This window comes from Trichechus manatus, unplaced genomic scaffold (assembly GCF_000243295.1).
Source record: "Trichechus manatus latirostris isolate Lorelei unplaced genomic scaffold, TriManLat1.0 scaffold00031, whole genome shotgun sequence".
Taxonomy (NCBI): Eukaryota; Metazoa; Chordata; class Mammalia; order Sirenia; family Trichechidae; genus Trichechus; species Trichechus manatus.
Genome location: NW_004443967.1, coordinates 7,183,263 through 7,205,501, shown reverse-complemented (window position 1 = coordinate 7,205,501; position 22,239 = coordinate 7,183,263). Strand labels below are relative to the sequence as shown.

General features: G+C 49.4%; 1 protein-coding gene across 1 annotated transcript in view; it reads left to right on the top strand.

The window, feature by feature from the left end:
- Positions 1-20,694, top strand: part of HSPA12A (heat shock protein family A (Hsp70) member 12A) — a 34,611-nt gene extending 13,917 nt beyond the window's left edge. Inside the window, exons 6-11 of the mRNA XM_004374875.2 lie at positions 7,541-7,712; positions 11,425-11,511; positions 12,099-12,203; positions 13,111-13,369; positions 16,825-16,928; positions 18,737-20,694. Coding sequence (XP_004374932.1) covers positions 7,541-7,712; positions 11,425-11,511; positions 12,099-12,203; positions 13,111-13,369; positions 16,825-16,928; positions 18,737-19,374 — 1,365 coding nt within the window. The 3' untranslated portion in view covers positions 19,375-20,694. The remainder of the gene's footprint in view (positions 1-7,540; positions 7,713-11,424; positions 11,512-12,098; positions 12,204-13,110; positions 13,370-16,824; positions 16,929-18,736) is intronic.
- Positions 20,695-22,239: the final 1,545 nt, after the last annotated feature.

The window sequence follows — 22,239 nt, the reverse complement described above, 5'->3', positions numbered from 1 at the left end:
AAGAATTGGGCTCAGTTTTCTTTCTGGCTTTACACATTTTCCAGATTGTGTTTCCACTGTAGATCTCAGGGCCAGGATTTCAAAATGGAGTTCAGAGACCTTTCTCCATGGGCAAATGGAAGGGAGGACATTAAGGAAGAGGCTTGGGAATAGGAAGGGAACAAAGTCAAGCTCACTGGCCCTGGCCCAGGCAGATTAGCCTGGTGTGGAGGCTGGAAACTGCACCTCTGCATCTGGGAGGAAAGGCAACAAGACTGTCCTCTGCAGGTTTCCCTGTGGGAGTGGCCCAGAGGGACACGAACGGTCACCCTGGAGACCTGGGTGGTGGCAGACCCCTGGATGAGGGCAGTGACGTGGCTAAGAAACATGGGTGAACACGGTGCTTGTTGGCCACAGAGACAGAACACTCCAGTGCTGATGGCAGCCCGTGTCGGTGGGTGTGGGCGCTGCTGGCCCCACAGAATCTCAGGCTCCGTCTTGCACGCTCGGCTTACCCATTTACAGACAATGTCAGACATGATGGGGCTTCTGGGAGGGGCTGACTTTGTAGCAAGCATGGCCCGTGTGTTGTTATGTCAGCACAGTGCTGGCACCTGTTGTACTTAATCCCCTGGGTGAATGTGACCCCCTCACTGGGACCTGGTCCACCCTGTGTGCTGGGGAAAGTCACCAGGGTAGTGGGTGCCCCTCCCGCCTGGCCCAGCCTCAGGAGACAGCCTGCCCACCTTTCCCAGAGGACATACTCTGACAAGGAGCCCTGGTGGTGCAATGGTTAAACCTCAGCTGCTAACTGAAAGGGTAGGCAGTTCAAACCCACCCAGTGGCTCCTTGGGACAAAGACCTGGCTACCTGCTCTCGTAAAGATTACAGCCTAGAAAACCGTATGGGGCAGTTCTACTCTGTCACATGGTGTCGCTATGAGTCGAAAATTGAAGGTACCTAACAACAACATCAACAACATAACTGACATTGAGTTTGTGGTCACATGTATGAGCCTTTTCTTTTCAAAACATGCACAGAATCAACCTTAAGCACCAGAGCTTAGTAGGGGCATACGTGAACTTCAGCGTTGTGAGTGGTATTCAGCACTCAGCACTAATTTATACTGCAAGCTGAGTTTAACGCGTGCACGGTCAAGGAAGGGGTTATGGATTGAATTGTGTCCCCCTAAAATATATGTTAGAATTCTGATCCCTATACCTGTGGATGTAATCCCATTTGGAGAGAGGGTTTTCTTTGTTATATTAATGAGGCCATATCGGCATAGGTTGTGTCTTATGCCTAATCACTCTTGAGATATAAAGAGAGCAGATTAGGCGCAGAGACAGGCAAGCACACATGGGGGAAAGATAGATGCCACCTGGAGATTGCCAAGGAACCAAGGCATGCCGAGGCTAGAGAGACTGAGACAAGGACCTTCCCACAGAGTGAACAGTCAGAGAGAGCCTTCCTATAGAGCCGCCACCCTGAATTTGGACTTCTAGCCTCCCAAACTGTGAAAAAGTAAATTTCTGTTTGTTAAAGCCACCCTTTTATGGTATTTCTGTTATAGCAGCCCTAGGTAACTAAGGGAGCCCTGGTGGCACAGTGGTTAAGAGCTCAGCTGCTAACCAAAAGGTAGACAGTTCGAATCTGCCAGCCGCTCCTTGGAAACCCTATGGGGCAGTTCGACTCTGCCCTATAGGGTCGCTATGAGTCGGAATTGACTCAGCAGCAGTGGGTTTTGGGTTTAGGGAACTAAGACAAGGAGAGCGGCCCCTCTTCTCACCCTCTCCTCTTCTTTCTGCCTCCCTTCCCGAGGCCTTCTCTGCTCTCCCTCTTCCTCGGCTGAGCGTGAGAATCTGGCTCCGTGTATGTATCTGCCAAAAATAGATTTGCTTTCATAGGGATGATGGAAGAGGGTGGAAGTTCCAGAAGTAAGCACATTCTTTAAAAAGGGTGAAAAATGCCTTTAGCTGTCCACAGAAGCCCTAGGTTTCAGGGAGTGTCTCCATGATCTCAACCTTCAGGCAGGGCTCAGGGTGGGCAGTCAGGACCCGCTGTCTACAAAGACATGGCTAGTGTTCTGAGGGTCCTCCCAGGAAGGATACTCAAGATTCATGGTCCAGACTTTCATTTTCCAGCCTTCAGGAAGACTTCAACAAACATGTGACCTGTAAAAGGTCAATTCTTATTTTTAGTTTGGAAAAGAAAGAGGTGCCGTGGGTGGTAAATTTGTCAGGGTGCCGGAGCCCTGAGCTGACTCCTCCAAGGATGGCCTGTCAGAGTGGGTGGGGGCTCGTCAGGGTGTGGCTCCTTAGACTGGGGACCCTGAGGAGAAAACCAAGCAGAGGGGGCATGGAACCCTTGGCACCTGAGGGAATCAAAATGGCGCCCCAGAGAATGAAGCAGCTAGCAGCTCCTTGTCAGAGACAGGTGCCCAGCATGTATGGACGTGGAGAATTTGCTTTCTGAAAGCCAGAGACACACTGCAGACAAGGACGGTCGTCTGCATGCTGGTGACCTTTGTCTGGTGCAATGTTTTTGCCGCTTAATGTCTGAGTCTTTGTATTTCTGATTTGATACTTGTGTTCAGTTTACAGTCACTGAATGGATTTAAAGATGGCAGAGATCATTCAGTCATTCATTTCTTCATTAAACAAATCTATCCTGAGCTTTCTGTCCTCTCACCTTCCATGCGGGAGACCCGGGTTTGATTCCAGCCAGTGCACCTCATGTGCAGCCACCACCTGTCTGTCAGTGGGGGCTTGTATGTTGCTCTGATGCTGAACAGGTTTCAGCGGAGCTTCCAGACTAAGACGGAGTAGGAAGAAAGGCCTGGCTGAATCTCCTTCTGAAAATCAGCCAGTGAAAATTCTGTGCATCACAGTGGTCCAATCTGCAGCTGATCATGGGGATGGTGCAGGACGGTGCAGTGTTTCGTTCCATCGTGCATGGGATTGCCATGAGTCGGGGGCTGAGTGTACGGCAGCTGACAACAACAACATCCTCTGCCTTCTGTGCACCAGCCAGGCACTGTGGTAGGGACAGAATTCATATCCATGGTCAAGACCCTGCTCTCAGCTGAGCCGTTTGTTGAAGCCTCTGTTACTGTTGGGTGGGGAGCACATTTGCTTCACCAACTTTTCTGTGGTCTCTTCAACCCAGCTTCTGGAAGAGTCCCCAGGACAAAAAGGAAATGATGCTTGCCACTCTGTGGCCAAAATGAGCGTTTCTCCTCTCCCACCGAAGCCCTGGTGGTGCAGTGGTTAAAGTGCTCAGCTGCAAACAAAAAGTTCGGTGGTTCCAACCCACCAGCTGCTCCATGGGAGAAAGATGTGGCATCTGCTTCCATAAAGATTACAGCCTAGGAAACCCTCTGGGGCAGTTCTGCTCTGTCCTGTAGGGTCGCTATGAGTAGGAATCGACTGGACAACATCAGGTTTTTTAACTGGCTACTGCCACCACCCCCATTATTATACAGAATAAGAAAGATTCATAACTGAGCAAAAAACACAGTTCTCAGCCCGGCCAGCTTCCAGGCAGTCTGACTGGGCACTCACCTGGGTGGGTGGTATTTAATCAGGCGGGTGTTTGTTTCTTTCTGCGAAGTGGTGACTGCCCACCAACCCTTCCACATCAGGTGCATCCCATCGCCTTCAGGCAGAAGAGCGCAGAGAATGGGGTGGAATGGGGTGCTCCATTGGGACAGTCGGGAAGCTGCTCGCATCCACCCTGCTTGCACTTGAAAGGAGGCTTTCCTTCCGGGCTTGTAGGAGATCAGGGTCAGAGCACAGTCACGTGTCGGCTGAGAGTCGGGCCTTCACCAGTGGAGGAGGAGAACGAGGCCTGGACATAGAGCCGAGAGATGAGGCTCTGGGCGGCCTCTGCCCTGGGAAGAAGCTGGTGCAGAGTGGATGGGTGCTGGGGCCTCCCACCGCCACTGGGACTACCTGCCCGTGAGGGCTGAGCACACAGTCTGCACCGACAGGTCCAGTTCTAAAATTCCAAAGTCCTCTGGTGGCAAGTGCTTGTGGAAGAAATGGGTTCCATCTCTGTCTCTTACAGTCCAGACTTGGGACACTGTTAGACGCTTGAAGAGCGTTCGGTCTCAAGATGGAAGGAAAGAGAACAGCGGATCCTCTTCTGAGGCTTTCAGAAAAGACCTGGAACGCAGTGGGAGGATAGTTCCACTGAGCCTTGGGGGAATCACGGATGGGAAATAGTCCAGTTTATTTCTAGAGGCGTTTTGCCTAAAATGTGTAATGGTAGTAGGTTCCAGAAACCTGTTAAAGAAATTATGTTCCCATATGTACGATGATCTCATCTAACGCAGAGAAGCAGCCTGCATTGATTGGCCTGCTCTTCTGAACAGACTGCAGTGAAGAATCATCCTATCAAGGAGAATAAATCCAGGGCTCAACTGCTGCAGCCCTCTCACAGCTTGATGGCAGGCCAGCAGAGCACTTAACCTGTCTGATCGTTTCTCTCAGCGGTGGACACAATCCCGTGGCCGATTTTCCTGGCAGACTGCAGGGCTGGGGAGCCAAGTTGTCTGTGTATGCCCACGCCTCGGCCTCCTTAGAGTGCGAGTTTCTCACCTGCTCCTCCAGGTGAGCTCATGGCCATGAAGGAGAGCTCTAAAAAGCTGCTACGATGATGCTCAGCTGCCCCAGATCCTCAGAGGAGTCAAAGCACACACTTTCCCTTTTGTCGAAGAATCTCCAGGTCGTGGCTGCGGAATGCTTATGTTGAGTAGAGACTGGGGTGGGACACGGCAGGGTGAAGACTGGCTGGGAGGGTGGTGGAGTCCCTGGGTGGTACAGACGGTTAAGTAGTTGGATACTAACCAAATCCACCCAGAGGTGCCTCGGAAGAAAGGCCTGGTGATCTACTTCTGAAAGATCACAGTCATTGAATCACAATCTGTGGACTGCTGTTCTGCTTGGATACACATGGGGTTGCCATGAGCCGGAATTGACTCCGTGGCGACTGGTTTGGTGTTTTGGGGGTATGGTCGATTCATTCGTTCAGCATCTGCCTCCTGAGCACCTGCTGTGCACTACGGATTGCCTTTAGAAGGCTTAACATATTGCAGGAGAGGCTAGATAAGTTGGCAGCTATCCACAGTTTGAGGCAGACTATGTTGAGTGCTGGGCGAGGGCTCACCTCCCCAACAGAAGCCGTGAGATACCAGCTCCAAGAGGAGATGAGAAAAGGCAGAGGGAGTTCTCTACTCCAGTTCACCCTGGCTTGTTCTGGAGCAAACAGACCCATGTCTCCGGCTGCCAGGCCTGAGAGCTTCTGCGGGGAATATCTGCAAGTGTTTACGCAGAAAGCGAGCTTACACTTCCTGCAGGATACTCCTGCATGCAGGGAGATAAAGACATCTGGGTTTTCCAGAGTCTGGGGGATTCTTTTGCATTTCCTTTTCTTGGAGTCTACCAGCAGCTCTGGGACCCTCCCCTGTGGCCTGTCTAGAGCCAGCCACCTCCCTCCTGCCTCTCCCTGTCAGCTCTCCTCTGTGGGAATTTGCTGGGGGGACACGCCCCTCTCTCTCGCTGGGGAGCCTGATGGGGGCCGGCTGGAGCAAAGGAGTGTGGCTGCTTTGACAGGATTCCCCAGACACTGCACGGTCCCACTGTGACCTTCCTCCTCACTCTGTTTGGGGTCCTGTTTCCTTCTGCTCCCCTATCTGTAGGTACCGCAAGGAACCCCCTATGGAAATAAGTCAAAGCTTGTGCTTTGGAGCTAAGCCAGCCCAGCTGGGGAAGGACAGATGAAAGGCTTCCTCTTAGGGGGGCAACCCTTGCTTCTTTGGGCAGATGTACACAGGGCCAGATTCAGGTCAGTCCTCAGGATGTGGGATTGTCCCCGTGGGGGGTCATCTCGCTGGACTTGTCGGTCACACCCCAGGTCCCCTCACACGCCCTCGAGTTGTGTCCTTTTCCTCAAGGCTCTTCGCTCCGCTGACTTCTCAGTTTGATTTTGCATGTAAATGGTTCACATCTCAATCAGACTTCTGCTAGGATTTCAGCAAAGGTATGCGTAGGTGAATGACGTGGCTTCGCGGCTCTTCTTTCTCCTTTCCTGTCTCCCACTGCCACCGCTAGGGCCCCCACTGCTCTGGGCCACGTGAAGGTCTTGCTGTGGCAAATGCCACCTGTAGAATGATGTCCCAATGGGACAGAAGGACAGTAATCTGACTTTTGAGGCAGCAAAGTCTTGAGCTTTTTTCCTTAATAGGAAGTCCCTGAGTTCCCCATGGTGCTTTCGCAAGTGTAGATTTTTCAGCCACCAAAGACTGTGGTTTGCTTCAACTGGGTCAGATCCTTTGGCCCATTGTAACCGGAAGCAGATTGTCTGCCCTCAGTCCTGTGATGGTTTGCAAGCGTTTTGGGACCTTCAGAGCTCAGTTCCTCCCACCCATGAGCACAGACCCTCCCCTGCACCCCCACAGTCTGTGTTCTCCTAGCCTTCCCCTCTTGTGTTCCTTAGTTCTAGGCCACCCATTGCCTTCAAGTCGATTCCAACTCACGACGACCGCATGTGTGCAGAGTAGAACTGCCCCATAGTGTTTTCAGTAACTGATTTTTTGGAAGCAGATTGCCAGACCTTTCTTCCAAGGTGCCTCTGGGTGGGTTCGAACTGCTATTCTTTTGGTTAATAGTTGTCATGGATTGAATTGTGTCTTTGAAAAATATGTGTCAACTCGGCTAGGCCGTGATTCCCAGCATTGTGTGACTGTCCCCCATTTTGTGATCTGATGTAATTTTCCTACGTGTTGTAAATCGTAATCTCTGACTGTGGTTATTGAGGCAAGATCAGGTTATGTTATAGAGGATTATGGTGGGATGCAACACCCTTACTCAGGTCACAGCCCTGATCCAAAGTAAGGGGAGTTTTTCTGGGGTGTGGCCTGCATCACCTTTTATCTTAGAAGTAAACGGAGAGAGAAGCAAGCAGAGAGATAGGGACCTCATACCACCAAGAAAGAAGTGCCAGGAGTAGAGCGCATCCTTTGGACCTGGGGTCCCTGCACCGAGAAGCTCCTAGACCAGAGGAAGATTGATGACAAGGACGTTTCCCCAGAGTTGACAGAGAAAGAAAGCCTTCTTCTGGAGCTGGCACCCTGAATTTGGACTTCTAGCCTCCTAAACTATGAGAGAATAAATAACTATTTGTTAAAGCTATGCACTTGTGGTATTTCTGTTACAGCAGTACTAGATAACTAAGACAGTAGTGAGGTACTTAATTGTTTGCACCATCCAAGGACTCTGCTCTGAGCCAAGCAAGCCCTCAGACCAACTGGCTCCGTGACCCAGAGAGCCTTGCGTGAGGTGTTGAAGGTATCTGGCTTGGAGCTCAGCACTTTGACGATCCCCAAATCTTGACTTTTATGCTCTGTGGAGGCCTGTGGAGAGAATCTCCCAAAAACACAGAGCACGAGTGTCCCTTCCTAAGGGGTGTTGGTCTCGGGGTTGGCTGCCTCCAAGTTGGCTGCCTCTGAATGGGCCTGCCCAGGTTGCCCCAGGCTCCAACCTCCGCTTCTATCTTCCAGGCGGGCCTGGCCTCCCCTGAGAACTCGGAGCAGCTCATCATTGCCCTGGAGCCCGAGGCGGCCTCCATCTACTGCCGGAAGCTGCGGCTGCACCAGATGATGGAGCTGAGCAGCAAGGCTGCGGTCAATGGGTACAGCGCCAGTGACACAGTAGGAGCTGGGTTTGCACAGGGTACCTCGCGCTCTCTCTCTCCCCTTCCCTCCTTCTCTCCCCTCCCCTCCTGCCTCCTAGATGGCTCTGGACCTTAGATTATGTTAAAGGCACTTAGTGCTGGAATAAAGAATCCTGATACCCCAGGAGGAGGTTGGCTTTGAGCACCTCTGTGCTCAGCCCCCTACCTGGCTCTTCCAAGGACCCCCGCAAACTAAGCTGTGGTTATCCGGGTTCAGCATCCACCCTAGTGCCTTAGGGGGCTGGGAGGCTTCTCTCCAAGACCCGGAGGGTGGCCTGAGAGCAGTTCTGGGCCTTGCATTATTCTCCTAGGCTCTTAATCTCATCTGTTAACTGATTCTCAATCTAATCCCACTTACCTGTTATTAATTGCTCCATTAAGACTGTTGACTCATGGCTGACTCACTCACCCATTCATTTCATGTGTGATAAACCCGTTGTGTGCTCTAGCTGGCAAGCTGCTGAGAGTTTAAAATATGGATAAAAAAATTATGGATGAGTTGAGCTATCTTTTCCTGGCGCAGGCGGTGCTCGTTCAGGGAAAAGAGCTCTTTCTCTTTCATAGTCACCTACTATGTCAGAGTGGAACTGTTGTACATGGTTCTACTCCGACACACATGGGATTGCCATGAGTTGGAATCGACTTGATGGCAACTGGTATTAACTGTGTCAGCTGTCACCAGTCTCAGCCCCCAGAACTGCTGTCTCGGGGGTCTAGAGCTCTGTGGGTCTGTCCAGGGCCGCAGAGTTTGCAGACACGCTGGCTCAGGCGTGTGGCCATCCGCGGGCGATGGAGCTAACGGGCAACGCCCTGTAGGGATTGGCTCTGTGTGCAGCCCTGAGCTGTGTTCCATTCCCAGAAGAGGGCCTTGAGGGCAGAAACCCACCCTGCACCCATGGCCACCCTTATCCTGCCCTGGAAGGCCCCAGGTCCAGGAGGACAGGGAAGACTACGGGGACTGTCAACAAGTTGCTCCCACAGCCTTGTTCCCAAGTTGCCTTTGGTCCCCACACCTGAAGCCCGCCATCCTGTGCGCTCCCCGAGGTCCTGGACCCAGGTCTCCCGCTTAGCGGCTGCCATGGCTGGCCACATGGTGATGGTGGTCTCTTCCAGGCCTCCCTTCTTCCTCCTCACAGCAGTAACCTGGCTAACTCTGCCCAAGGGCCCACCTCTCTCCATTTTAAACCCAAGATTTAGGAGCCTGTTACCTTTAGGCACAAGGCCGTGGCAAAAAGTTTATTTGTCCCCAGGCCACTGCCTCTGCTTGCTGGTAGTACCTGCATTCTTAGCACCTTTTGATCTGATTTAGCTGGAATGAACGGAAACAGGCTTCCCTTCAAATCTTAGGGCTCCATTTACCTTTTTCTAGCAACGCGAGGCCTCCCCCGAGGCATGCCCAGTCCAGCCTTACTGTTAAGTAAATCAAATGCATTAATGTTTTGAATACTCAGGATGACATATTTTTTTAAATTTCCTTCTTCCTTGTTTTTATGGGAAATAAGAGGAATGACTGGCTTGTATGTCTTACCTGCTGATTCTCACCCAGTTGTTCCTAACAGAAATTCATGTCACAGCATGAACTAATTCTCCTCAGTGCTTCTGAAGCATAACGCTCACATTGGAGGGAAACAAACCTGGTTTGGAATGCTTGCCTTCCCTGAAAACTCAGGTTTTGGTTTCCTTCCCTTTAATGGCTCCTGTGTCCCTGCCACGGCTCTGCGTCTGTGTCCTGTGACGTGTGGAATTCCATGTTGTCTCCCTGTGTGGAGAGGGCTTTTTTTTGTTTTTGAAACCCTCAACCTGAGTCTGGTCTCAGCATTGTTTTACAGTTAGAACATCTCCCCCAGAAGGAGGGGGTGCTGCAAGGGGATGCCCGAGAGAGCTGTTTATCAAGAGCACCCTGTTCGAGGCCTGAGACCCCAGCCCATTCTTCTGAACTCTGCTGAGCAGAAATGGAGCAGGCACCTCCCTGCCTTCCCCCGCCACCCGCCCCCATGGCCACAGGATTTGCAGCCTGTATTATTTTATTCAGCTAATTTAATGAGGTCAATATAGGGTACATTTTCCACAATATTCAATTGAATTAGCCTGAAAAACAGGACAATTTTTTTTTTTTTTGAAAGCTCAGAGCATGTTTTATTAGCCTTTTTTGGCCGTTTTTTATGAATGCCACTTAGTTAGCCATCTTGAAAGTTTTAGGAAACCAAATACCGACTACAAGGCCTGTACAATAAATTCATGTGGAGCTGGTGCTGGGCACGGGAGAGAAACCCCCAGCTTGGGGCTCCCTCCAGGCTACAGGACCCTTTAATCAGGGGGCAGCGTCTTCCCTGTGAACCAGGGCCCAAAGGACCTGCCTGGCTGGGTCTTTGCCGTTCTAATCCCCAGAGAAGAAGTTGTTCCGCAAACACTGTGCTCCTTGTGGAAAGAGGCCCGCAGGCAAGGATGCTGTACTGGGGGACATATACTGTAACAGAGGGATTTGTAGGGCAAGTCAGAGTCAGCAGCACCAGGGATTACTCTAAATTGTTCACACCCCATTGCTGTTGATCTAGTGAATTCTGACTCATAGTTACCCTATAGTAGTTATCATCTGTTGAGTACCAGGTCTCATACTAGGTGCTTTGCCTTCATTATCACCTCCTATGTGACAGATGCCACACTGGGTCCCTACCCTGCCTGTGAGGAGCTTAGGCCAAGTGACATCATCCCCATTCTATAGATGTGGAGACTGAGGCCCAGAGCGGTGAAGTGATTTGCCCAAACTCTGTCTGGCCCTACCTTGCCTGTGCCTTCTCACAGCACCTTCTCCATCTCTTAACTTTCCACTGTTCTGATTTTTCAGACTTCACTGCAAATTGTTAAATCTCCAAGGCATGAGGGTCTGTTGTCCGAGGGTTACTGTCGGGCAGCAGGACAGTGCCGTGGGAACTGCAAGTCCCTTAACCTCTCCTGACCTGGTTTCCTCATCTGAACACAAGGACAATAATTTGTGCCCTGTCTGCTTCAGAGGACTGCTGGGAGGGCTGTGAGAGAGAAAATGCCCCAGGCAAGGTGTCGCAGCACAAACTACCCCAGGCCATAGTCAGGGCAGTGGACTCAAGCAGAGGCTGTCCTCCGCAGCGGCGTTCATGAAGAAGGCGTGCAGGGCTTCAGTACGTTCAGATGGGTCTGCTTGGGGCGGAGGCGCCACCGTGTGGCTGAAGCGCATATTGGCTTCAACAGTGTCAGAAAATGGCTCTTGTCCTGTTCATCCAGGATCCAGATTAGGAAAACATACCCCACATTCCTTGCAGCAGACAAAGTTCCTTGATGTGAAATTGTTTAACCAAGTCACACTGCAAGCTGCTTGGCAGACAGCTTCCTCCCTGGGGCAGCCGAACCAGGAAATAAGCTGATTTTATTAACCATTCCCAAAAAACTGTCGTTGGAGGAAGGGAAGGTCATGTCATCAGAGTACGCTTTTCAGCAGGGCACAGGCCAAAGCTGCCAAGCCAATGACTAGACCAGGGCTGGTGGAAAGAGCAGCTTTCTCTTGGAAGAGCTGGCTTTGCAATTCCCGATGTTGTATTTCCTGAATCATTTTGATCGAGTATCACTAAATGTTCCATCCCTAAACCTCCTCATGCTATTGCCTCCACTGATCACAGCTGACTGTCTGCTTTTTTATGCCTCCTTACCCATCGTCATTTTCTTTCTGTCGGCCACTAGCTAAGGAACACATCCGGCGTAACCGGCAGAGTCGGACCTTTTTGGTGGAGAATGTCATAGGAGAAATCTGGTCCGAGCTGGAGGAAGGTAGCGTCCTTGAATGTCCTTTGCTCTTGCTGGATTTTTTTTTTTTTTTTTTTTTTGTGCTGCTGGCAAAAATGCATTCCCATTCGCTCCTTTTGTACTTTTGGAAAATGTTCAAAATCAGTTGGTTTTAAAGACCACCCGCCCAGAGAGAGCTCTTTTTGGAGCTATAATTTTGCATGTTGTAAGATCATGTAGACTTCATAGAAGAGATAGGAATTGGAACTCACCAGTTCCAGAGGAAGTCTTGTGTTAAATAGCAGGTAATTTTATGGCGCCGTTAACATGGCAGGGATTTGCCCATGATGGACGTGCGAGGTACGCAGCACTGATATGAATGCCTTAGTCTTAAAGAGTCACTCATCTCGGTTCTTTATCATTCATGCTTAACTGTCACTCCTGGGCAGATATGACTGCATTCTCTCTAACCACGAATAGCTCTCTGTGCTGCTAATTAGCAAAGCCATTATACTAATTAATAATGTTGATGATGCTTAGCTCAGTATTCCAAGTCATCACCCATCAGTGTGCTTCAGGATGGGGGCAATCAAGCCATCCATGTAAAACATGGCTGTTTGCTTTTGTACCAGGTGATAAGTACGTGGTTGTGGACAGTGGAGGTGGCACTGTGGACCTGACAGTCCATCAGATACGGTTACCAGAGGGACACCTTAAGGAACTGTATAAAGCAACAGGTGAGCTCTTGCATGACTAACATTCTCACTCCTGAGATGTTTCCAGGCAGTTCCGATTCGCCCATTTTAGATTACTCTCCATGTCACCAGCATGGGGGGTTGTAGGCAGTAGAGAATACTAAGGCCTGTTTGAAATTGGAACACAAAATGCAGTTAAAACGTTCTTTAAAACAACACCAAACCTGTTGCCGTCAAGTTGATTCCGACTCATAGTGACCCTACAGGACAGAGTAGAACTGCCCCATAGGGTTTCCAAGGAGCGCCTGGTGGATTCCAACTGCTGACCTTTTGATTAGCAGCCGAGCTCTTAACCACTACACCACTAGGGTTTCCTTTGGCATAAGGGGAGCCTGTTTTAGATCCTGGCCAAGGGAGTTCGTTTCTGAAAGTCCTGGAAGGATGTGATTGTAACCTGATGCCAACTATGATTTAGCTGCTACAGTTAACTTTCTAGGGAGGTCCCGGGACACCTGATTTTGGACCAAGGGTGCCAAACCAAAGAGCATGTTCTTTACCTTGGTGGAGAGGAGGGTACTGAGTAATTAGTCCATCACAGGGAGTGTGTGAGGTCTGCTGATTTTCCTGTCCTTGGCGTTCTTGGATGGGAATACCATGATGCTCACAGCTAGTTAAATGTGTTGATTTTATTTAAAATGTAATTGATTTTAAACAGATTGTTGTTGAGTGATTTGTGTAGGAAAAAAAGTTTCTTCCCATGGAATAACAACAACCTGAGGGTTTTGAAGTGTAAATTATAATGCACAGTTGCAGTCTGCTCGCAAAGTAGGTTTAATTTCCTGCTGCTTTGTATTTCCTGGAAGAACACAGGGTAGACCTGCTTCTCAGAGTGTGGCTTCAGCGTCCGATGGTTTTAACATGGTCATCTTCCATCTTGTCCTTGACTCAGGTGGACCCTATGGATCTTTAGGAGTAGATCTTGAATTTGAAAAACTTCTGTGTAAAATATTTGGAGAGGATTTTATCGAACAATTCAAAATCAAGCGTCCTGCGGCCTGGGTCGACTTAATGATTGCGTTTGAGTCTCGCAAGAGGGCAGCTGCCCCGGACCGAACCAACCCACTGAACATCACCCTGCCCTTTTCCTTCATTGACTACTACAAGAAGTTCCGTGGGCACAGCGTGGAGCACGCCTTGAGGAAGAGCAAGTGAGTTGGCCTCACTGATGGCTGAGACGTTCTCAGGGTTGATGGGAAGGAGGGAGGGGGGCGTGGACTCTGGAGCCAGATGGACTCTGAAGCCAGATGGCCTGGGTTCCAATCCTACACACTCGCTGTGTGTCCTTGGGTGAGTGACTCAACTTCTCTGTTCTCGGTTTTTTCACCTGGGAAATGGGGATAATAATTTCACTTACCTTGAAGGGTGGTTATAAGGATGGAATGAGTTCATATATGTTAGGAAAGCATTATCTACGTGTTACCTGTTATTATCCACTAAAAAATAGATGCTTTGTGAAAGCAGGAAAGTTTGTCTGTTTGGGCCACTGCTGTATCCTCAGTGTCTGGAATAGAAACTGGTACGTAGTAGGTACTCAGTAAATGTTTGTTGAGTGAATTCTGTAAGAGTCTGGGTTTCAGGCTATGCTGAGTCCTGGGATGCAGGCAAGTGTTTGTGGCTCAGATTGTTGCAAAAAGAACATATGTGGAAGCTGTTTTAAGGATGAATGAAAAAAATAGTAGACAAAGATCATAGATTCTTAAAAGCCTTTTTTAGTAGAAAATTTCAAACATTTACAAAGCCTTGTCATCCAGCTTCAGTAATTGTCAGCTCCTGGCCAGTCTCTAGCCTCACCTGTACTCCCCTCAGTTATTTTAAAGCAAATCTCAGATATAATATCATCTAATCCATAAATATGTCAGTATGTATCTGTAAGGGAGATAAATTTTCAAACATAACCATAGTACTATTATCACACCTACAAATGAACAACTCTTCAATATCATCAGATATTCAGTTAGCATTCGCAATTTCCCAGTTGTCTCATGAAGTGTTTCACAGTTTGCATCAGCATCCGAATAAGGGCCGTTTATAGTAATTATTTGACATGCCTCGCACATCTTATGTAATGTATAGTTTCTCCCACCTATTTTTTGTCGTTGCTATTTATTAGATGATGAAACTGGTTGTTTGTCCTGTAGAGTTTCCTGCAGTCTGGGTTTTACTCGTCACATCCTGTTCTTCTGTCCCTCGATGTTTTTTCTTTTCAAGTTGGTAGAAGGTTCTAGAAGCTTAATCAGATTCAAATTTGAGCTCTGGGCAAGTCTCCTCCATGGGTGGTGGTCTTTCCTATTGCATCACATCTTCTCTTGTGATGCTAGCAGCCTTTCATGATCATTGTTGTTGTCCTTGTTAGGTACCATTGAGTCGGTTCCGACTCATAGTGACCCCACGTACAACAGAATGAAACACTGCCTGGTCCTGCACCATCCTCACAATCATTGCTATGCTTGAGCCCATTGTTGCAGCTGCTGTGTCCGTCCATCTCATTGAGGGTCTTCCTCTTTTTCGCTGACCCTCTACTTTACCACGCATGATGTCAGGATCATTACCCACGTCTGTTACCTTTGAGGGGCTGCATTATCTTCTTAGATTGTCATTCATTCTTCACTTATTAGCTAGAGTATTCCTAGAGAGGGAAAATTTCTCTTCAGCAGTTCGGTTGCCCAGAAATTCAGTTAGTACAGGAAAGACAGAATAAATGCTTGTTTCTTTCCCTCCATTTATAAGTTTAAAAAAAAAAAAAAAAAGTGAGTTGGTTTCCTAATATCTTCCAAGTGACTAATGAGTTTTCTTTTCTTCTGCGGGAGCACGAGGAAAGGGTATCATTAAGAATTCAAGGGTTTAGGCAGACTTTATATATTTTCAACCCTGGTAGCTGTATCCTTACTGATGCTCAAATAGTCCATCTTGGCAAGTAGGAGCCCCTTCAGGTTCGCCCCCGAGTCCTTTTGACATGACTCTCGTGGTCTTAGATGGTGCCTTTGCTCTCCGGTGGGTGAAGATGCTGCAGGCTCATCTTGTACCATCCCTCCTTGAGACCTGAAATCTTCAGCCATTTCTCGAAGACGCCCTGGTTCCTTTTAGTGGAAACAAAGTAGATTTGACTCCAGCTCTTCTTGCTCATGAAGCAGGGTCCTAGTTGGGCTCTCTTACCAGTCTGATGCTTTCTCTGCCCTGATGGTCCCCCACAGAGGGCACCTGCGCTGAGTTGAACCCCAAGTCCTGCCTGCACGCCCAAGAGCCTTCAAGCTCTCCTACTAGGAATGTGGCTGCAGCCAGCCATTGGGTCATTCCATACCACACCACGCTGTCCTTTGGCCAAGGCCATGGAAAGAATCCGTCGTCTGGGAGGCCTGGAAGCATCCAGAATGTGTTGCCAGGAAGCAGCTGGTGTGCGCTTTGCTTCAAAGACAGAGATGAGACGCCATTTGAACTTTAGAACAGGAGAGGTACACACTGTGGGTCTGGGTAATAAACAGTCCTTGGCGTTTGCTTAAGGGTCCGTGGGTGAAGCGAATGGTTGCACTCAGCTGCTGACCTAAAGGTTGGTGGTGTGAACCCATCCAGCAGTGCCATGGAAGAATGTCCTGGTGATTACTGTATAGAACAGTTCTACTCTGTAATACATGGGGTCGCCGTGAGGCGGAATCGATGGCAGTGGGTTTGGTGGTGGTGGTGTTTTGTTTGTTTGTTTTGACATTCTTTTTGTGCCAGAAAGTTTCCCAAGTGTTTTCACAGACATAGTATTTAACTTGATCTTCACAACAACCCCTGTGAGGGAGGTAAAGCAAATAATATTATCCTTGATTCCAGACAAGAAAATTGGAGCTCAGAGAAAACGTTAGCCAACTTGCCTAAAGCCCCATAGCTGCTAAGTGGTGGAGGCCGGACTAGAACCCAGCAGTCCAACTCCCTGTCCGTGTTTATTCTGCTCCGTGCCACTGCTTCTGGACCTCCTGCCCCTTTGACAGAGAAGTCGGGGAGGGGACAACCAGGCTCATCACTGTCACATGATAGGTGCCTGGGAGGTTGCAGGGGGTGTACCGTGCGCATGTGCGGCCTTAGGTAGCAGTACAACGAACACGTCCTACAAGCCTTTAACGTACTCAAATCCAGCTATCTGTGGTCTTCCAAAAGAGGGCGCTCCATTTATTACCTCCTCGTCTTTCACACTAGACTTTGACCTCCACTCTCCCAGGGGAATAACTGAAAGGTCAGTGGTTTGAACCCACCAGCTGCTCCGTGGAGAAAGATGTGGCAGTCTGCTTGTGTAAAGATCATAGCCTTGGAAAGGCTGTGGGGCAGTTCTCCTCTGTTCTGTAGGATCACTATGAGTCGGATCAACTTGATGGCAGCAGGTCTGGTTTTTGGATCCAAGGTCAGCCGCAGCCAAAAATGAAGATAGAAGAGGTTATGTCTTTGCTTTTGAGCTTCTGAGGGTCCAGGTCCTGGCAGTTTAGGGGATCTCCAAGGGTGCTTTTGACTTTCAACCCCTCTTGCCCCCTTAGAGGCGAGGGTGTTCTGCCAGGGTTTACGTCTGTGCAGATAAGCCTGGGTATTGTTTAGACACTCACTGCGTGTTCCTCTGTGCCACGCCCTGTAGTGTGGACTTTGTGAAGTGGTCCTCGCAGGGGATGCTGAGGATGAGTCCAGATGCCATGAACGCCCTCTTCAAGCCCACCATCGACAGCATCATTGAGCATCTCCGTAAGTGTCTGCCAGGGCTCGGCCGCTCGGTGGGCAGAGGCGGGAATGGGGATTGATTTTTCCAGTGTCATCAATTAGTGCTTGAGAAGTCAGGTTGGCAGGTGGTCCAGGGCCAGAGCCCCCGAGTGGGCAGGCCCTGGACATGGCCAAGGGAGGTTGCTGGGTGGAGGCTTGGGGTCCCTCCTTTCAGGCACATCAGGCAGCCTGTCCTCACCTGGGCTTTCAGACTGGCTTTAAAAGTCAGAGAGCTGGGAGCTCGAAAGTATTATCCTAGAGCGACAGGTCCTAGAGGATGGCTATGCTTTGCTTTTACCAGGACAAATCAGGAATCATAATGTTTGCCGGGGAGAAGGAACTGTTCTGTGAATCAAAGGAAGATCTCATGCAAGAGGGCCATGTAGTTACCCCGCTACATCAGTGGTCCTCACCCAGGGACACACATGGGGGACCCTGATCAGTATCTAGGCCCCCATCCACTTCCCATTCCTCACCTACCAAATCAAAACCCCTAGGGGCGGGATGGCATTGTTATGAAAACCAAAGAATAATATTGATAACAGTCTACCTTTACTAACTCCATAGAACCACGAGAGTGTTCACCTGTGCATAACAAATTACCACTTAAAATTACCATCTATCTGTTAAAGTAGGTCTCCACTTAGCAGCAGCTTTGGTTTTTATTCCTGAGCGTATTAGTCCACAAACCCCCTTCCACTCCCTAGGAGAAGCAGGAAGGCTGGAACGGGGCTGGAGTTGGGTAATCCCCTTCCCCCAGGTTGGTTAGTTGTTAGTTACCATCGAGTCACCCCCAACTCGTGGCGACCTCATGCACAGCACAACCAAACGCTGCCCAGCCCAGCACTGTTGGTTTGCTCAAGTCCACTGTTGCAGCCACTGCGTATCTCCAGTGTCTTCCAGTCTAGGGGGCTCTGATAAGTCCCGCCTTTGTTAGGCTCTGGTTAAATAGTTTCCCTTGAGGGCAGTCCATTGTTAAGGAGAACTTTTCTCCTCCCCCTGCCAGTAGGATGCCCAAGAGGATTTTTCTCTGAGCTTCTTAGTGAGAACGTGATGGGGCTCTTGGAGGTGAAGTTCATGAAAATGTGGGACCCCCTAAGGCTGGACCTCCAGGGCTTTTTATTTCTCAAGCTTGCCCATCTCAGTCTCCAGCAATTAGTCAGTTAACCAAACCAGTTGCTGTTGAGGCTATTCTGGCTCATGGTGACCCCATGTGTGTCACAGTTGAGCTGTGCTCCATTGGGTTTTCAATGGCTGATTTTTTTGGCAGTAGATCTCCAGGCCTTTCTTCTGAGGCATGTCTGGCTGGACTCCAACCTCCAACCTTAGGGTTAGCAGCCTAACTGGGGTGTTAACCGTTTGCACAACTGAGGGACTCCAATTAGTCATTTACCCTTTAAGTATCCCTCTGGCTTCGGGGCCCTGCTGCTTCTGCTAAGTGGTGAGTCTGTCAGCCTGCCTGATCCAGTTTTCATGGTGGCAGGTTTCCCTGTGCCCCTAATTCTCCGCTGCCTCTGAGAGAAATCGTTGATTTTTAGTTTCTCAGCTCTTCTTGTTCTGGGGATGGGAGCGATGACTTCCAAGCTCTTTACATGCCGGCCAGCCGGAAACCGGAAGTCAACCCCTTTCTCTGAAAGATCAGCTCTACAGAGATTCTGTTCCAGAGCTCAGACTAAGCCTGTCCTCCGCTCGGCCCAAGTGGTTCTGTCGATTCCCCACAGGCTCAGGCCGTCTGCTCTTCCTGCCTGCTGGCCCTTGCTGACAAGACGTTCTCCCTTCCTCTTCCCTCTCAGGGGACCTGTTTCAGAAGCCCGAGGTGTCCACCGTCAAGTTCCTCTTCCTGGTGGGCGGCTTTGCGGAGGCGCCCCTCCTGCAGCAGGCGGTACAGACTGCCTTTGGCGACAAGTGCCGGATCATCATCCCCCAGGATGTGGGTCTCACCATCCTCAAGGGCGCCGTCCTCTTCGGCCTGGACCCGGCTGTCATCAAGGTGCGCCGGTCCCCGCTCACCTACGGGGTGGGCGTGCTGAACCGCTATGTGGAGGGCAAGCACCCGCCCGACAAGCTGCTGGTGAAGGACGGCACCCGCTGGTGCACGGATGTCTTTGACAAGTTCATCTCCGCCGACCAGTCCGTGGCCCTGGGCGAGCTGGTCAAGCGGAGCTATACCCCGGCCAAGCCGTCCCAGCTGGTCATTGTCATCAACATCTACAGCTCTGAGCTGGATAACGTCAGCTTTATCACCGACCCTGGGGTGAAGAAGTGCGGCACGCTCCGCCTGGATCTCAGTGGCACCAGTGGCACAGCCGTGCCCGCCAGGAGGGAGATTCAGACCCTCATGCAGTTTGGGGACACCGAGATCAAGGCCACGGCCATTGATATAGCCACCTCCAAGAGTGTCAAAGTTGGGATTGACTTCCTAAATTACTAACTGGCCCTGCCTGCCTCTTGCTCACCTGAACTCAGCTCACCGGCGCCTGCAGACCTCAGTCCTGACTGTTCTTTCCCTGACCTTGACCCTTGACATGACCCACCTGAATTCAGCAGCCAAGATGAGAACAACCAGGGCAAGAAGTAACTAGGAATTTTTGAAGGCACACTGGAGTGGGAAAAAGAGTCACACTGAGATAGAGGTTTGGGAGTAGGGAGCTCCTGGGCCCTGGGAGAGCCGCTCATTTTCACAGGGCCACGCGTGGGGAGACTGCCACCAACGACGGAATCAGTATGTTTCTGCAGCTGTGGTGGAGCCTGCTTTGAACAGATCTCGGTGCAGGAGAATTCAGGAAGCCCTACTGCTCTCTTGCTGGATTTGAATGAGATCTTTGAGCCAAGAGGAGGTTCTTTCTCTCTCTGAGACTTTTCTTTTTACAAGTTTTTAGATGGCAGCCCATATCTGAGGCCACCCACCTGCACTTCATTTCTTTCCATCATCATGTGATTAAAAGTGGTGATTCATCGAGAAGTTGGAGTGTTTTTAGCTGGTGGGAGAAGGCTGCCTACACTGGGCACTATTTTGGTTTCTCATATCATTTAAATTCCAAATAGGTTCAGAGAGGAAGAACCGTAGACCGTGGCCTTGGCTAATCCACTAGGGTTCTTGTGAGTAGGAGAGCTGGTACCCTCAACTTTTTAGCTTCAATGGAAGTAGATATTATTAAGAGCTGCTGACATTCCCCAAATTATACCTATGCTGTGATATAATTCCCTGAATGCAGATCCTTATTGCTGAATCCATAATTAATTCTAGTTAATCTTGGTAGGAATTCTAGGTGAGAAGATGGAATTGCAATTTGCCAAATTCACATCACCAAGCCCAAGAGTCTGGAATGGTCCCTTGCTTTGAAGGCATACATTTCTTAAACTAACTCCCTCCTCCTGCTCACCCTCACTCCCCGAAGAGTTGCGGCCAATAGTTCCCACATTTTGAAAGGGATACGCTGGTGAAACGTGAGGGTGTTTCTATGTTTCATTCAAATCTCCAGTTTTTACAGTCTGTCCAAAAAGAAATTGTAGATCTATACTTGATGAATTAAGCCAGCTTTTTTTTTTTTCTTTTCCTAAAGCAGGTCAGAATTGCATCAGAGTTCCCTGGGTACTTGTTAAAAACAGATTCCTGGATGCCAACCATGTGACTAACTGAAGCAGAATCTTGGAGGGGGGACCCCGAATCTGCATTTTTTAGTACACACCACAGCTGACTGTGGTTCACCTGAAAACTAGGAATCACTACATTTAGTTATGGTCGAAAACTGAGGCATAGATTACAGCCTGCACGCCCAGTCTTCCAGTCTTCCCGTCTTCCCATTAGGTTCCCATGGGGAGAGGGTTTGCACCTGAAGAGTGGTGACCCCACACCTTGCCCTCTTGGTGAATGAGGCTTGCTCCCTGTCTGGCTTGGGTGCTGGCGCTTTTAACCATTACAGGAAGGGCCTGGGGAGCAGGGGCCTACCTACGGAAAATAGCGCTCAGGGCAATTAGTGTTAAATTGCTGAATGATCTCTCAGCTGGTGATGGAAGCTCTGATGGCCAATAGAAACTACTCATTGGTGCCCCGCCGCAAGCAGCGCCCAGGGCATGTGCCCTACTTTGCCCCCCCAACCCCGTCCCCCACCAGCAGAGGAGAATGATTGGAAGAAAGGAATCCTAGGATCAGGATCGGGACTGAATAAAGAATCAGTCAACCGGTGGGTCTGTGTTCCATCCTTCACCAGGGTACAAAGCCAGTCTTCTCCAACATCCGGGAGCCAACTGAGGAAAAAGAATCAAGGATCTGACTCATAGAAGTCCATCTGATCTGTTCAAAGCCGTCTTTTCCACCTGCTGGAATTCATTCTGATTTTAAATCACTGGCGTCATAATGAATGGAGAATGAGCGAACTGAGAATGCAAGTTGGATTCACAAACCCGTGGTCATAGTTGGTATGCAGATTTTTAAGTAGCATTTCCCATTTCATTTTAATATGTCTTATTCACATCGCCTGCTGCAGAATTCCCTGCTAGGATGGGAAACACGAAGAAACGACAGAACTCGAGAAGGCTAGTCACATAACTTGGTAGCGGGATTTCACAGTCAGGCACAAAGATGGGTTTGCTAGTGTTCTCTTTCTTGCTGCCTGCTCTGCTTCAAAAGCTAAATGTTCTGGGTCTTTCTTTGGTGTTGCCAGCCATACTCTACAAATAGGACTTTTCAATTTAGTTCTGAGTAATATAGTTTTATGTACATACAACATTAGAAGACTGTACAGAATCTTCATTACTACAATGTGCTTTTCTTGTATATAAAAAAAAGAAAAATGCTCTTTGATTTTGTTGATGACATTGCTGCCCTTTGTTTTCCTCGATTCCATTTCTTCATTGTGCTCACTAATCGTCGATTTGTACCCATACCAAGCTACGGATTATGTGTGCAAGACTAATAGAGGTGCCTAGGGTCCGACAACTCTTTGAACAAACGGCCACCTGGATCAACAGCTTCATCAGACCCTTCTACATGAACATCCTTCTGAAAGGTTCACAGTGTGTATTTAAGGGTTATAATAATGTATTGATTCTCCTGTCCAGCCTCTGAGAGCGGAGCATTCTGGTGCCGTCAGCAATGTGACTGTGCAGAAAAACCTCCGAAAACTCTTTGCATTCCTGCAAGGGAGTCAACCTCTCCTTGGGCAGCAAAGTACTCACTCTGAGGGCAAAGTGTGGTCCACCGTGTGTGATGCTTTCAGTATGCCAGTCCCAAAGAAGGACTTAAGGGTGCATCAATCTAGCTTTTCTACTGGATTCAGTGTGTAATATAGACAAG